The 18,119-nt window shown below is 35.8% G+C and overlaps 1 protein-coding gene across 8 annotated transcripts in view; it reads left to right on the forward strand.

Moving 5' to 3' along the window:
* EVI5 (ecotropic viral integration site 5) overlaps positions 1-18,119 on the forward strand; it is a 207,889-nt gene that overhangs the window by 176,607 nt on the left and 13,163 nt on the right. The window contains exon 20 of one of the 8 annotated variants that reach the window (XM_082834518.1): positions 8,487-8,626. The exons of 6 other annotated variants lie outside the window; for them this stretch is intronic. In XM_082834518.1, coding sequence (XP_082690644.1) covers positions 8,487-8,540 — 54 coding nt within the window. In that variant the 3' untranslated portion in view covers positions 8,541-8,626. Of the gene's footprint in view, positions 1-6,895; positions 7,055-8,486; positions 8,627-18,119 lie in introns of those variants that run through there. One more of the 8 variants, XM_082834519.1, reaches the window with a different exon arrangement.

The following is an 18,119-nucleotide window of genomic DNA, read 5'->3' on the forward strand; positions in this document are numbered from 1 at the left end:
TGGAAGATTACCTTCTTTTTAACATGAATTTTTCTGTTCCAATATTGAGGATTTATTTTCCTTAAACCGCTTTAATCATGATCTGAAACGATCAATTAATATTTGTATGGCAAATATTGCACTTTTTTATTGTGATCTGAAAAGGTAGTTTGTCTAGGTGTCAAAGTCACTTAAATTAAACGAAAATTTTCTTTTTACTTCTATAGTAGATTTGTGGTGTTTACCGTTGTGGATAGAGGGAAGTTTTTTTTACTCTTCTTTTTCCCAAGCGGTATTACCGAGATTGCAAAAAAGGATACTTGCCTAATATCAGTTAACAGATTTCTTAGTATCTGAATACTTTTTAAACTGGCACTGCCTTGAATCTGTGAGATTCAGCTCATGAAATTTTCAGATAGTTTTACTAGATAGTATACTAGGTAATTTAAATTATTTAAAATAATGTGTTTTGATTAGAGAGACACTTTTTATTAATGTGGCTCTAGGTCAGTTTCCTTTTTTTTTAAATGATAAATATCTGGCTAAACATGAATGGAAAAGTGTGTTTCTTACCTTGAATTATTTGTACAATAATGTTTATTCACAGTGATGAGATTTGAATGGGTAACATAAACCTCATTTGTTAAGAAAGAAACTCATTTTCTTCACTAAATTAATTTAAACCTCAAAGGAAAAAGTTTGGATATTACCCTTTCCTGGTATTACACTCTTCAGTGAAAGTCTAAGTGTTTTGGGTAATACCTCCTGGAGGCAGTCAATCTAAGTAAAATCTGAATGAAAAAACAAAACATTAACAAAAATGATAAATCTTAGATGTGGTTTAATTTAATTTGTCCTGAAATTTGGGAGGTCATGCCTATAAATATTGATTTTCAGCTCTGATAACATTTGAGGGATTCAGGATCATGTATAATCTTTACCTATTCGTGTGCATTTTTTATAATCTGTTCTGATCTGATAGCCATGAATGAAAGAACACGTTACAAATAAGCATGTTCTAGAAACCCTTATTCTTTTGAGAACCCTAAGAATTATTCCTTATGTTCAAAGATTTTCCCAAAGGAAATTATGACTAAAATAAAGCAATCTCCCATTTATAATTTTGACATCTAGTGATAAGGAATGTACCTTAACTAAAAATAATGATATTCTCGGGCATCCCTGGTGGCACAGTGGTTGAGAGTCCGCCTGCCGATGCAGGGGACACGGGTTCGTGCCCCGGTCCCGGAAGATCCCACATGCCGCGGAGAGGCTGGGCGCGTGAGCCATGGCCGCTGAGCCTGCGCGTCTGGAGCCTGTGTTCCACAATGGGAGAGGCCACAACAGTGAGAGGCCCGCATACCGCAAAAAATAAATAAATAAATAAATAATGATATTCTCCTCATCAGGAATGGCAGAAAATATAATAGTTCATGAGGTTTAACTTTAATGTAGGTAGGGTTTTTTTCTGTGGCTTGTGAAAGCAATCTTTTATCTTATGCAAACATGAAAAGAAAATTACTTAACAAGTAGAAGTTTCTTCTGTTAAAATAGAGAGCTAGATTGTGCAAATTAAAAACTAGAACAGTTTGTGATAAGATGCTAATTAGGTGATTCAGAATAGGCCAGAGTCCTGGGCTTAACCAAGTCCCAGTTAGAAAGCATAGTAGAGAGGAGAATGAGTACAGCTGGGGACCACACAAGCACACAGAGGTGAGAGTGTGTATGGGGTTGGGAGTTTAGAGGAGGCCAGATTTGATTAAGAATTAATACGGGGCTTCCCTGGTGGCGCAGTGGTTGAGGGTCCGCCTGCTGATGCAGGGGACACGGGTTCGTGCCCCGGTCCGGGAGGATCCCACATGCCGCGGAGCGGCTGGGCCCGTGGGCCATGGCCGCTGAGCCTGCGCGTCTGGAGCCTGTGCTCCGCAGCGGGAGAGGCCACAACAGTGAGAGGGTCGCGTATCACAAAAAAAAAAAAAAAAAAAAAGAATTAATACGACTAGGCTTCCCTGGTGGCTCAGTGGTTAAGAATTCACCGGCCAACACAGGGGACATGGGTTTGAGCCCTGGTCTGGGAAAAGCCCGAATGCCACGGAGCAGCTAAACCCGTGCGCCACAGCTGCTGAGCCTGCACTCTAGAGCCCATGAGCCACAACTACTGAGCTCACGTGCCACAACTACTGAAGCCCACGCTCCTAGAGCCCATGCTCTGCAACAAGAGAAGCCACCGCAGTGAGAAGCCTGCGCGCCGCAACAAAGAGTAGCCTCTGCTTACATGCCACAACTAGAGAAAGCCCGCATGCTGCAACGAAGACCCAACTCAGCCAAAAATAAATAAATAAATTTATTTAAAAAAAGAATTAATGCGACTGCGTTGTGGAAATAAGGTTAGACTGAATAGAGCCAGCTTATGGTGAATCTTCAAAGCTAGAAGAGATTAAGTTTACTATTATAATGTGAAACCACTATAGGTCTCCAGTTGGAGACTTCTTTTCATTATGTTTTCTGAGCAGATTTTAATATATGCACCTGTTCAAAGTTTTATAACTAAAGAAAGGATAAGTGAAAACAAGTGAACATTTAAACTGAGATAAATGGTTGTAGTCAACTTACTATAAAAATTACTCTTTTTTGGACCAGGTTCTTGAGAAGTTTAAACAAGTTGTCACTTCTTTAGTGTTTTTTTCATTCTTGTGTATAGCACTTCACAGTGGTAAAAAAAAAAAGATAACTGAAGTCAATCTAATTGCTCCAACTTAACTTTTGTCTGTATGCTAAAATTTGCCAGAATCTTTGGCTTTCAACATAAGAATTGACTTTTAAGTGTTAATGTTGTATTTGAGCATGTGACTGTTAATAGTCACTTTGTTAGCTGATCTTTGTACTTCTCTAAATATTGAAGGAAATAGTGAGTCAAACTTTGTAGATTCATCTTCCTGAAGATACAGCAATGTTGTACATGTTATAACAGCTATGACCACTTAGCATAGTTAGCTGGATGAAATAGTAAAGAGGATTAAGCAGGTTATTTTTTATGAATGGCTGAATATATTGTTAATCTATAAAATAACAATAATAGATACTATTCATTGGTCTGTCGGCCAAGCATTGTGTCAGATACTTCATATTTATTACTACTAATCTTCATAATAATCCCATGTGATGGTGGTATCCTCAGTTGAATGGATGTGTAAACAGACTCACAGTGATTAAGTAACTTTTCCCAAGATGATGCAAATAATAAATGGTTGAGCCAGGATCTAATCCAGTTTGGCCTGTTCTTTTCTGTGCTGCTTACAGAGAGATTAGAAAACATGTCATCGATGTTTAAAATCCTAAGAATATCAATTAATGACAATATTTTAACTGTGTTGTCCTCCTTGACACATGAATCTACATATATCCAGTAAGTAAATTCTGCAGTTGACCTAGCCACAAGGGCTCTCTCTGTTAACATTGCAATTAGAGATTTAGCTTCACTTTCTGCACCTTACTGTCATCCATCCATGTGATTTCTATGACTCCCAACCTGCGATTCCTACCCTCACCACCTAATTTTTCTCCTAATATTACCTACCTACCATAGCAATCTTTTAATTTGAAACCTTTTACCCTGCCAAGAGCTTCACAGAAGCCACTGTGGAAACTCTTGCTGCCCCAGACCTGGCAGGAGCTGTGGTTAAATCCTCCCCTTAAGCCTACATTCTGTCCTCATGGGAGACATAGAAAAGACCCAAGGTCCCAATTTAAGTGCTTTCGTTATCCCATCTTCCCACCTCCTGCCCTTTCACCCATCTATCATCACAGCACCTACTCTGTACTAGGCACTGGGTTTAGAACTGAAGATAAAGAAGATTGAAACACAATCCATAGCCTCAAGGGGCTCACAGTCTAACAAAGGATATAGGCGTACAAATAAACAAATTGTAATACATAATGAAAAGTATAGCATTATAGTAGCTACCATTCATTCAACAGCTGCTCTGTGTCAGACACTGTACTAAGTATTATACTTCCTTTATTTCTTTTAATCTTCACAACAGTCCTCTGAAATAGGTAGCATCATTATTATTCATGCTTTACTTGTCATAAAACTGAGGTTCTGGGGTATTAAATAACTCCCCATGGTCATACACTAGTCAGTGATAGAGGTAGAATGTTAGACTATATGACTTTAAGCCCATCCATGCACTTAACTACCATATGCTATATAGCCTCCTTTGAAACATACAGGGATAAGATGGCAACAGCATCTGGGCTGGGTTTTGAAAAATGAAATTTTTTCAGGCAGATTGGACATCAGAAACATTTCAGTCGGAGCCATAAAACAAAAATGTAGATTCCAGAAATGAATAAGCCATCTACTTTTTCAATGCTGATCTGTCTTCTTGCAGCTGCCGACCACTAAAGACAACGAATATTTTCTAAATGCCAGGAAAGGGAGATAGAAGGAGGTAGAAAGTTAATCTCATTTAGAAGCCAAAGGAAATGTACTCAGAACTCATTTATGTATTGACATATTGAGAAGTATAATCATATGGTTCACCCAAATTATCAGTTGACTAAGCTCCTCTGGGTTCCTTGAAGCCTTGCTACCATTTACGGTATTGTTTCACGCGAAAATGCACGCTAAACAGCTGATTTGGAAACGTTTTTGGAATACAAATTTTATGTTTTCACTTGTTCTTGATGGTAATGTGTTCCAGTGGATGTTCTAGGAATAGGTAAATTTATTCCAGACTGAAGATAGTTCACTTATACTAAAAAATATTTCCCCATTATACAGCTTTGCTCAATTTTTATGTCTTAATAAAATAGTTTTAATGTGCTTTATATCCATAAAATCTCACAAAAGTAATTCTAGTTCTATTCACTTAGTAGCTTTTCAAGGTAAAGCAAATATTCCCCATTTTTTTTAAGCTTTCTATGTGGTTGTTGCTAAACCAGGTATAGATCTTTTGGATAATTATTTTAATCTTCACAGTTATTCTGTGAAGATTATTATTCCCATATTATAGGCTCACCAAGGCTAAATAACTTGTCCAAAGTCACACCTATTCCTGATACTAAGACCAAACAACAGTTTCTTCGTGGCTCTTTTCATAAAGACCTTCTAGTATGAGTCCATCAGCTATTATCCTTAACATTCTGTAATAGTGTGGGTTCATAATCATAAAAACTGAACAGTCTAAAGAACACAAACTGTTTTCAAACTTTTCTATAGAAGTAAAACTTACAGAAAAGTGCCCAGGTGACAAGTTTGTTGCTCAGTAAATTATCACAGTAATCACACCCATGTAACCACCATCCAGGTCCAAGAAATAGACCCCAGAGCTCCATTCATATTCTTTCACAACCTCTCCTTACTCCCTCCTCCTCAAAAATAACCACAATATCAGCTTCTAATACAGTAGTTTTAAGTTTTTGAATTTTATATAAATGGCTTCTTATGGTATATATTCTTTGGTGTCTTCTTTTGCCCAAAGTTGTTTGTGCAGTTTAACCATGTTATTTTTAAATGTAGCTATAGGTTATTCATTCTCATTGCTGTGTAACTCTTCTTTGTATAAATATACCACAATTTATCTATTCTGTTCGAGAATATTTGAATTACTTCCATTTTGGCCTTTTAAGAACATTGCTGTTACTTATACTCCCATGAGCAGTAAAGATAGTTTCTATTGTTCTGCATCCTCATCAGCATGTAGGATTGTCAGTCTTTATCTAATTTTAGTCACTGACTGTGAAGAGGATTCTCATTATGGTTTTAATGTGTATTTCCCTAATTACTAATAAGATTGGGTATCTTCCCCCCAGCATCCAGAACAATATTGGCATGTGGTAGTTACTCCATGAAAACGTTTTTAATGAAGAAATGATTGTGAAAGGCTTTGCTGATAACATAACGTATAAGTTGTGATAGGAATGCTAAGAAGCTTCCTGATGTGCGAAAAACATTGGAAAGATCATGCCTGGCAGAAGAAACAACTAGCACAAAGACCCTAGACAAAAATGAAGTGGACTTTTTGAGAAACCATACTAATGTGGCTGGAGTGTAGCACAGGGCAGGAAAAAATGGTATGAGGTAAGATTAGAGAGGAAGACAGAGTCAAATCATATACAGTGTTTTGTAAGCCAGGATAAATCATTTGAATTTTATTCTTGGTTGAGTGGGAATGGATTTAAGCAAAGAGTGATGTGATTTGATTTGCCCTGCCTGCTATGTGGTGAATTGATTGTAGGAAAGTAAGAATGGAAATAGGGAAGCTCATTAGAAGGCTGTTAAAATAGTCAAGGTAAGAGCAAAGGTGACTTAGAAGGATGGCAGAAGTGGAAATCTTAGCAACGTGGATGTATTAGAGATATGTTTTAGAGGCAGAGAATTTGCAGATGGATTGTATGAGGGACATGAGAGTGCAGTCAGTGACTCCAGAGATTTTTGGCTTCATAGTTGAGTGAATGGTTGGTGCCACTTACTGAGGTTAGGGAAGGGTAGATCCAAAGCTTTGTTTTGTTTATGTTAAGATTGAGATTCCTGTTAAACATTAAAATGAAAATAGCAGGTAGACAATGGGTATGTGAGTATGAGGTTCTAAAAAAGAGGTCAGGGCGAAAAATAGGTTTACTAGTCATTGGCATATAAATGGCATTCGTAGATAAAGAGAAGGAGGTCCAGGAGCAAGTTTGTGGGCTCCTGACCTTTAAGGTCAAGAGAGCCAGCAAAGGAGGCTAAAACCACCAGTGGGATAGGAGGGGAACTGGGAAGTGTGAAGATATAGGAACCCCCCAAAAGGAGACTTTCAAGAAAGAAGCATTTCAGCATAGTTGTTTTAATTAGATTTTTAAACTTCCCTGATCCATCTGAAGAGTGAATTTATGTAAAGAGGTTTCGTCATCATTTTTTACCATTTATCAGAAAACGGTGGATGATTTATGAAAGAACTTGAGAAGGATCGATCTATGGTCTGTCACTGAACGATTACTAACACCTCCTTCTTGAAGAAATTAGAGAACTGTTAGCTATTTCAGGACAAAAAAAAAAAAAGAAAGAACTATTACAGGTTGCTCTAAACAACGTACAATCCGGGTAAGTGGAACCAACTTTCTCTCGAAGGATAGACATTGTGCTGGTTTCCAAAAGGTCTTCTGTCTTCCTGTCTCCTTTGTTGGGGAGGCAGGTTTTTTAAGTTAAGTTGTCGTATGTCACTAGAATCTTCTTTTTTTTTCTTCTAGCCAAGTATGAAATTAAGAGTTTGAGTAAATAAAAAGAAATCTAAACAAAGCCCTTACTGCAGTTTGGCTTAGGAAATATTTATACATGTAATATTTAAGTTTTTAAATTCTGATAACTCTGTTTATGTATACCTGAGCTATGGATTTAATTAAATATCTACCAAAATGTATTTTAATGTCCTAAACAGTCTTAATATGTTTAATATGTATACTCATTTTGTTATCAAACTAGAATTTTTGAAATAAGGATCTTTAAGAGTCAAATGACAGATGACCCTTTGGTACTGTTTGAGTCTTTTTTTCTTCCCTGTATTTTTCAGTTTAAAAATAGTTAATAAAACCACTTGAACTTGAATTAAAAAAAAAAAGAAGAAGAAGAAGCTTTTTAAAGACTCAATAAACATTGATTTTCATCTAGGCATTAAAACCAGAATAAAGGTAGAAAAGAACTTAGTCATTTGGCTCTGTAGGTATTGACAGCCATTTTTTCCTCTTTTTGTCCAACTGAATGATTTTGGTTTTGTTTTCTTAACGGGATGCTTATTCTATGCTACTGTTTCTACCAGTGTTTGTTTCCTTTTAAATCTTGCAAAACTCTGAGTATATTACCTAGTTTACAGAGTGGTAACCTAGAATGGAATTTACATTCTTACAAACAACTTTGATAACAACAATCTGTATCTGGAGGCAGAAATAAGAATCAAAAATAGTGTTTTCTGTTTCTACGGTTGGCTGTTGATAATTGAATTATCTTTTTTAGAAATACAACTACTTTTTAATTTATTTATTTTTGGCTGCACTGAGTCTTTGTTGCTGCGTGCGGGCTTTCTCTAGTTGCGGCGAGCAGGGGCTACTGTTCATTGCAGTGTGCGGGCTTCTCATTGTGGTCGCTTCTCTTGTTAAGGAGCATGGGCTCTAGGCACGTGGGCTTCAGTAGTTGTGGCACACGGGCTCAGTAGTTGTGGCTCGTGGGCTCTAGAACGCAGGCTCAGTACTTGTGGCACACAGGCTTAGTTGCTCCGCGGCATGTGGGATCTTCCCGGACCAGGGCTTGAACCTGTGTCCCCTGCATTGGCAGGCGGATTCTTAACCACTGTGCCACCAGGGAAGCCCTGATAATTGAAGTTTAATTTTAAGGTTATTGTTTAAGAAATTTTTCAAAATGTGGAATTTTAAGCCTTCATGTATGTTTTTACAGTGAAAAGTGCTAGGTTTCTCAGTGTAGAAGCTTCTTAATAAAAGAAATTATTTCCTTCAACTTGTTCTTTCTCTAGTTAGAACAATGTGAAGTACCATGCAGGAGCTCACACAAGCCTCAGTGCAAGTAAATTCTTTTTCTCTGCTGCCCCAAAAAAAGGTCCTATGTAGATAATGAGAGATTATAATTGTACTCCTATGAAAATTGGTTTAAGGCCCTTGAATGAAACGTTTAGCACTGGTTTTTAATCTTACAACCTCCATTTACTGATAAAAAAATTGATTCTTTTTTTTTTTTAACATCTTTATTGGGGTATAATTGCTTTACAATGGTGTGTTAGTTTCTGCTTTATAACAAAGTGAATCAGTTATACATATACATATGTTCCCATATCTCTTCCCTCTTGCGTCTCCCTCCCTCCCACCCTCCCTAAAAATTGATTCTTAATGACTTCTTTAATGAGTGTTATTACTCCTGTTTCTCTTATATGTTCCATTTTATCTTCGGTAAGCAGCTTATCTTATTTGAAGTCATAAGATTAAAAGAATTATTGTACAATATTTTATGTCTGGAATAATATCACTATGTAAAAGACTTAAAGCTGAGATTTCAGATTTATGTTTTTTTTAAACCAGCCATGTTCTTAAAGTTTATCTAGTTTTTCACTTGGTAAATGAGGAAGCTGAGGGCCCAAGACTTAAAGGGACTTACCCAAAGTTGCACAGCTCTTTGGTGGCAGAGACGGAACTACTGCCCAGGAGCTCTGGCCTCTGATTTACTACATCCCACTGCCCTACCAGTCCTGCCGACCAATTTAGCTGTCTCATGGTAGATAGAGTAGGAGTTTCATAGATGTTTAATTGAATTAAAATTAACTACCTCTCTCAGATGAGAACCCAGTGTCTAGATAGTAGAAATCTACTCTCACTTAGTATTCTTTACTTTTCCTTCAGCTTCAGGATCTGAACTTTTATTTGATCTGAGACTGGGGACTTGACCCTTCAGATTCTGCTTCAGTTTCCAGTGGTTACCACTAAAATCTTAGCTTTTAAATATTAGATGATTTTCTGAAAACAGAGGCAACTGAGATTTTTTAGCCAAATCTGACATTTCTAGAAACCAGGTAAAAATAGTCAACCCAATTTTATATATACATATTATTTAAGAAATACAAGCTTACTCAAGGACGTAAATTAGCTTAGCTATTCAATACATTCTGTTTCAAGAGTCTGTTATTTAGAGAAAGACATATATGATATCACTTATATGTGGAATCTTAAAAAATGATACAAATGAACTTACTTACAAAACAGAAATAGACTCACAGACATAGAAAACAAACTTACGGTTACCAAAGGGGAAAGGGGGAGAGAAATTAGGAGTTTGGAATTAACATATACACATTACTATATATACACTAGGTAACAACAGGGATCTACTGTATAGCGCAGGGAGCTATACTCAATATCTTGTAATAACCTATAATGGAAAATAATCTGAAAATCATATATATATGATTTTCAGAGATACATATATAGGAAAAAAATATATATATATATATATGAGTTTGATATTTAACTGGTGACCAAACTTCCAGCAATTGTTTCTAGATTAATTTTTCTTTTAATCTCCAGGGATATATGTCTTTCCATTCATTCTTTGCCTCCAAAAAGAAATACCACATTCATATAAAGAAATCTATAATAATCCCACACAGGACACCTTACTTTTATTCAAGACTTTTAGACCATTTTCTAGTTTTATGTTACATTCATAAAAAGAGTGTTTTCTACCTAATTACATGCATCTGTGTATCCTGTTCCTACTGTAGGTAAAAAGAGATTTTTTAATTTGTCAATGAAAAATGTGTTTCTAATGATGGTAATTTCATTAAGGAATTGGAGTTGAATCATGAGAATATGAAAAAAAAGGTCTGGTAGGAGAGAGTGAGATAATGGAATCACTTAGGAAAGAAAAATTAAAAATATAAAACAATTTGCTGTACACCTGAAACTAACACAACATTGTAAATCAACTATACTCCAATATAAATTAAAGAAAAAAAGAAAAGGCAGGAAAAGAAATTAGAACATAGAAAAGATGAGATACCAAGGAAAGAAGACTCTTAGGAATATTGACTGAAGTAGGACATGCCTCTAGAAGGGTTTGTAATGAGATTTCTAGGATAAACTCTGGGTGAGCAGCCAATTTAGAGAATACAGAAGCAATCTAGAACTAGGGTTTTAGATCTGAGTTAAGGACCAAGTACTCAGAATTAAGGACCAAGTAAATATCCTCAAGAGATAATATCACACTGGCCAAGGAACAGAACCCGTTAGAAGTGTAAAGTCAGACTTGGATATTAAGCTGTGTCAGGTGGAATTTTTTCTGATATTGTGCCAGACACTATAGGAAGTACAGTGTAGTCTTACTCTCAAGGAATTTACAGTCTGATGGGAAGAAGCAGAACAGTTAATTTGATAAAGACTATGTGGTTGGTACTGATAATACTTGATAGTTCAGAAATGGGAGCAAACACAGCACTTAATTTCATTTATTTTAATTAGTGGCTGTTATACTGTCCTTGATGCTCCAGGGCAAGCTAAGCTGTGCATTCCTTGATGGCAAAAGTTGTCTTATTCAGCCTTATATTTCTTAGAGTCTTTCAAAAGTCCTGACGCAGTACCATAAACTGATGGATTCAGTTAGTTCTCATGGTGTTCAGATTGTCCTGAATTTGACCAGTGGGAGCTCTTTAAGGCTAGCTTCAGTATCTTTTTTTTTCTTTACAAACCCATTAGTCTTTGAGCATTTTTGCGTTTCCTGGCACTAATAGTACTTTACATCAAATGAGTATAGCTGGATTTTCAAATGTAAGGTAGTGAAACAGTGTTTATTAGTATAGTCGGCCCTCACCATCCGCGGGTTCCATATCCGCGGATCCCGCCAACCTCAGATTGAAAATATTCGAAAAAGAAATATTCCAGAAAGTTTCAAAAAGCAAAACCTGAATTTGTCACACATGCAACTATTTACATAGTATTTACATTGTATTTACAACTATTTACATAGCATTTACATTGTATTAGGTATTATAACTAATTTAGAGATTACTTAAATTATACAGGAGGATGTGCACAGATTATATGCAAATACTACACCATTGTCTATGAGGGACTTGAGCATCTGTGGATTTTGGTATCCACAGGGTCCTGGAACCAATCTCCCTTGGACACTGAGGGACAACTGTACTGATCTGTAAATTGCTTAATAAATGGTCCCAACAATTACTCTTATGACTATTATATTGGAAACATACCTCACAAGAAACCACTTCAAGGGAAACTGCATGTCAAATACCACTTGGGTTATGAGAAATAAAGGTAGATGATAATAAGCATTTTTTTAAAGGAAATGGAGCTAACTATAAAGCCTAGAGTGACAGTTTTTATAGTTACTTACAGCAGTTCTTAAACAGATTTAATTCAATAGGGGTGGAAGAGACTTGCTTTCAGCCTTCCCACGAAGAGGCCATCTAATAGTATACTCTTAGATCTAAGACATGAGGAAAATAAGATATAAATGCCTAAAGCCATTTCAATCATATGTATGATACCAATAAGGTTTTAGCATGACTACAGTATTACTTGTTGACATTTAGAATGATACTAATAAGGTGTGCTTGAAGATTTCATTCAACCTGATATGGGGCAACCAAAATGAGCTATGATTTTTAAATCCAGTGAATTTACTCATATACTCAGGTTTCAAGACTTCAGTATTCAGTTTTTAAATTTCCTTCATTTATTTGAAAGCTGATTATCCCTACTCTTCACCTCTTACTTTCTCCTTCACTATCATGTCACTACTGCTAAACACATTCATAAAATAGAGAAGAGGGGAAAAATAAATATCCATGCAATTTATCGGGTTCTTAATAGCATTTCCGGATTTTGTTTGTTGTTCTTTGGGTTTTTTCATTTGATAAGTTCAGTTTTGTTTCTGAATTTTGTGTCTTGGCTCTCCATCTTACTGCAGGTGGTTGAGAAACTGTCATCCTGGATTGTAGGCCTAGTTCTGCCACTGATTAACTGTGTGACCTTAGGATGCCAATTTACTTCATACATTCATTCAGTGAACATTTGGACATCTTTTAGCTCCCAGGCATGCCTCAGGCTTTCCCTCAGTTTCTACATCCCAAAACAGTTATACTAAATGATCTTTAAAGTCCTTTCCATCCCAGTCCTGTGCTAGGTGTAGAAAAGTCATAGTCCCAATTGTTAAGGAATTCAGACTGGTCGGGAGAGCCAGTCAGTATGGGCAGTGCTGTGGTAGAACCGTATGGTACCACGGCCCAGAAACGTGAGGAAGCATCTGGGCGTGGGGCTGCCTAAACTCTGTATTGAAGGAAGAATAGAAGATAACCAGGAAAAGGAAAGTAGAAGGATATTTCAGGTAGAGAAGCCATCATATGCAAAGGCTTGGAGGCAAGTAGAGAGCAAGTAACGAAGGAACAGCTAAAAAAGTAGGAGGGAAATCAGTAAAGAGGGACACCTCTGAAACCAGAGAGAGCCTTCCCCTGATCAGTCTGTTTTTAGTGTGTGGTAGTGAAAAAATCATTTGTAGAGATTGATCTGATGGCTGAGGGTAAAGCTTTCTTAATCAAACAAGAGGAAATCCATAAAATACAATCTTCTTCCTTGATTATGTTATGAGTTATTTTCCTTTTAAGGCTTTGGTTCAAATGATGCATTTCAGAGCCAATTTGAATCTTTTCAATCTAATTTAGGTATTCTTGTGCTGTTATTCACCAAGCTATCCAGTACTTCACACTTGTTTTTTAGTGCTCTATTCTTAAGTATTAGTCCAGTTTCTTCAACTACACTAAGATTTTGAAATATAGTCATTTTTAAAAACTTTTTTTTTTTTTGCTTCACGTAATTCAATTTTAAAATGCTAGTTTTTAAAAGAAACAGTAACAGGGCTTCCCTGGTGGCACAGTGGTTGAGAGTCAGCCTGCCAATGCAGGGGACACGGGTTCGTGCCCCGGTCCGGGAAGATCCCACGTGCCGTGGAGCGGCTGGGCCCATGAGCCATGGCCGCTGAGCCTGCGCATCCGGAGCCTGTGCTCTGCAACGGGAGAGGCCACAACAGTGAGAGGCCTGCGTACCGCAGAAAAAAAAAAAAAGAAACAGTAACATAGTATTGACAGTTTTTCAAACTAGGAACATTTGAAAATGTGCTCCATAAATTTACTGTGTCGATTAAAGGAAAATCGATAAAAGATGAATAGCTAACTCTCTCTGATTTACAAAAACTAAAAATTTTACATTGTGGTTGGAAGTCTTTAGTGCAGTAAATCATGTGCTTTTCATGGACCATATCTCACAGATGCAGTTGGACGTGAGATAATCAGATTTTCACTCCCCACAAGCTGAACAGCTGAAAATGTCATACCAATAATACTTGTCAAAGACTCAGTGCTCCTTTCCTGCCTGTCTGATTTAAGTTGTTGTGGTCAGTGTAAGGAACCTGTGATATGATAAGATAGCATTCGTGAGGTCATGTGGTTTGCAAGTACCCAATCTTAACTAAGCAGCCTGTGAGCACCTCCGAATGAGGAAGAAAGGGATACTAGCCTTGTCTGTTTGAAAGCTTATTTTGTGTTCAGTGATAAAATAGTGTGGGTGTGTGGCCATATATATATAGAGAGAGAGAGAGAGTATATATTTAAAATTATTTTTCCATCAGGAGTTTTAGTTTCTGAAGAAAGTAAATACTATAAATGCATTCATCTCCTTTAACTTCAGTCTAAAGGATTAAACATTTTATTGCAAATATTTTCTGCCTGTTTAAAATGAAACTGTAGAAGGTAGCCATCATTTCTTTTTCTGTTGAGAAAAAACTAGATGTTAAAGGTTAATATTGTTGGTGAATTTTTTTAATCAATTAAAATTTCTGCATTTCCTAAATAGAAAATTATTTCTTTTCAGTCTGGCAATATCTCCATTGAAAACATATCCACAAAATGGCTATCTGATATATATGTAAATATATATATAGATGTAGATATTTAATATATATATATAACAGCTTTATTGAGCTTTAATTCACATACAGTACAGTTCACCCATTTAAAATGTGCAATCCAGTAGTTTTTTATATATTCACAGAGTTGTGCAGTCATCACCACAATAAATTTCAGAACATTTTTATCGCTCAAAAATTAATCACATTCCCATTAGCAGTCACTCCTCATTTCCCCCAAGTTCCCGTCTCCCAGCTCTAGGCAAACACTAATCTACTTTCTGTCCCTATTGATTTCCCTATTCTGGACATTTCATTTAATGGAATTATACAATATGTGGTCATCTGTGACTGGTTTCTGGTACTTAGCATAATGTTTTCAAAGTTCATCCATGTAAATAGTAGCATGTATCAGTACTTCATTCCTTCTTATTGCCTAATAATATTCCTTCATATGGATATACCATAATTTATTTATCTGTGCATCAGTTGATGGACATTTGGGTTGTTCCCACTTTGGGGCTATTATAAATAATGCTGCTGCAAGCATTTATGTACAGGTTTCTTTGTGAGCATATTTTCATTTGTCTTGAATGTATACTTAGTAATGAAATTGCTGGGTCATGTGGTAACTCTATGCTTAACCATTTGAGGAAATGCATACTGTTTTCCAAAGAAGCTGTACCATTGTATATTCCCGCTGGCTGTTTATGAGGGTTCTAGTTTCTTCACATCTTTGCCAATACTTGTTATTCTCTCTCTTTTTTTATAGCTATCCTAGTAAGTGTAAATGTCATATCATTTTGGGTTTGATTTGTATTCTCCTGATGGTTTATGATATTGAGCGTCTTTCCCTATGTTTATTGGCCATTTATATCTTCTTTAGAGAAATATCTACTCAGACCCTTTGCCCAGTTCAAATTGGGTAGTCTTTTTATAATTGAGTTGTAAGAATTCTTTATATATTCTAGACACTAATCCCTTATCAGATAAATGATTCAAAATTTGGTTGATTGGATGGACTGATAAAACCCATGATTTAGCTTTAGAGAAGAATAATTCCTCTTAAGAATTCAATCCAGATCGAAAAGAAATGCTTCGTTTTTATGAGGATGTTTTGCTAAAGTTTTGAATTTTTTTCAGTGCTCCAGCTAAAGGTTAAATCATATGAAATGTACGTGGTACTTTGATGTAGCTTTAAAAGTTCAGAGTGAAACAAGTGTGAAGTGATTTATTTCCTGTAATTGGTCATAAATTTACATAGAACCTCATATATTCCTAACCTCATCACCATTGACATTAGAGTACCTTCTAAATAATGTTAATGGTTTCAATTTTATCAAGATGTGTCAGCTGCCAGGAAGAGGGCAATGGCAGTTTCATTTTGTTTGCCCAAGTGTACTGGATAAATCTAAGTATGTGCTACAGAAAGATTAAGAGTTCTTTGTAAATGACTTTTATTTCTTCCCCCTCTCTCCTTCTCTGGTAACAAATGCACAGTATAAATTTCTTCAGTTCCAAACCTTACTTTTCTCCTTTTTCACTTATTAATGTGGGTATGTACTTTTTTTCTTTGCTTCTAATAATGTAGGTTTTAACTATTGCACTTTATACATTTAACATAGAATCTATATTTTTTTTAATTTTAAGTGTTTTATCAGTTTTTAAAAAATGATTTACATATATTAAAACCAAATACATTTTCAGCATTGTCTATTTTATATTATTTCAATAAAATTCTTGAATTTTTAAACTTAATCTGATTTTTAATTACTGTAGGTAATTACTGAATTTTGGCTGTTTATGTTTATCGCTAGTTTTTTGGGTGTTTTTGTTTTTAAACAAGCCTGTTTATTGAAAGGATCTGAAAACAGTAATAAGGCTTTCAACATTTAACAAATTTTCAAGATATTAACAACATAGAACATTAAGAATTGACTTCAAAAACCCAAAGTTTCCTGGGTCATTCCCTGTCACACTTAGGACTTGGTCTACACTGGCTCTGTTGTCTGAACGAGTGACCTGTGTTCTGAATGCCACTCTCTTCTGGACCTAAAGCTGGGAGTGTCGCCCCCTCAGCCTGTGGGAGGCCGGGTGGGCTGCCCGCTGTGCCCGAGCTCGCGGGCAGAGGGTGGGAGCCGACCTCCGTCCCCAGCACCAGCTGAGCTACCCAGACGGGCACATTATCGCTAGTTTTAATCTTTGTTTTGTGTATAATTGAGAATAAATGTAGTGTATTATTTCCCATTGACATTTATTTTAAATTTTGAAAATAAGGAAAACTATTAAAATTATTCTGTAAGGAATCCAACAAAATCACTGATTAAACTTTGGGAAAAAAGAGTAAAGCCTTTATAACTTAGAAACACAAATATATGTTATTGGACTTTATGTACATCTGCCCATATATATATATATATATATTATACATCACTTATAGAAATGTTACGTTTAGCTTTAAAAGCTATAGTTCTGTGTTTTACAAAGATTGATTATACAAACCCAAATGTACAAATAGGAGCTTTTATAATCTGATATGACTCAGTCTTGGAAACTTACTGCAACTGTTTTGCAGTTCACTTGGTATCACATGACTCACTTCAATGGTTTAAACCCTGTCTAGTAGCGATCAAAGTTCATTTGGTTAGGGGTTTTTTTGGTGTGTGGATGACTTTTTTCCACTTTGTTGTGGATTGATTGTCTTTCAAAATACTCAGTGCAGTCCTTCTTATTATTCTTCTGAATCTCAGAAAGTAGTAGTTGCCTGCACAATTCAACCTCCAAGCATACACACTGGGAAAAATTTTTAACTTGAAATAATATACATGGAAGCAGTTTTAACTGTAAAGCATCATATAAATATAAGTGTTTATTAACTCTGTTACCTCTACATGTTGAAAATGGAGGGAGAATAACCTGTTGTGTCTCTTTAAAATCAACTATAAAATCAACTCTAACATTTTTCAAGTTACCACTGTTCTATAATGTGCAGAAAGAAAGCAAACACATAGAGAACATGTCGTGTCCTCTGTTTACATGGTCACTAGCCCAAATGATCAAGTTTTCTTAGGACAGATTTTCCTGTTATTTATTAAGAAGTTACATTTAAAAGCTGTATGTCTCTAAAACTATCACACTTCTCTGTTTTACAAAAGAAACTTCAATCTTAACCTTTAGTTGTTTAGCGAATGAAGTAGACTAAGGAAAAATTACAGAAAATACTTCTATATCCTTAATGATTATGAAGTCCCTTGGGGCTTCAGAATATTCACCCCGGCAGGTTTTCCTTGCTTTAAAATTTTAATATAATTTTTCTGTGAAACAACTGTAATAGTTTTTAATACTCTTTTTTAGTGTTTGTACTTTTACTGTCATACAGTTAGAAACTCTGCTGTTTCCTGTCAAAACCTACGTTCATCAGACTATGAACATGACAGTTTCCTGTTTTCTTATTACCTATAGTGCATTTTGTGCTTTATTCTTTATAAGTTGTATAATATCTTAGCTTATCACTTTCCTTTTCTAATTACTAAATGCTTTCTTGGGTCAGCATTGCTTAATACATGCAGAGAAATCCTTAAGTCCAAACTCTTTGTTGATAGTGAGAGGTTAAGATTTTGTTAACTTTTTAAGTTGTAATAAGTATATCAGAGTGTCTTAAGTATTATTTAAATAAATTCTA

Source organism: Leucopleurus acutus (genome assembly GCF_964270905.1).
Source record: "Leucopleurus acutus genome assembly, chromosome: 2".
NCBI lineage: Eukaryota > Metazoa > Chordata > Mammalia > Artiodactyla > Delphinidae > Leucopleurus > Leucopleurus acutus.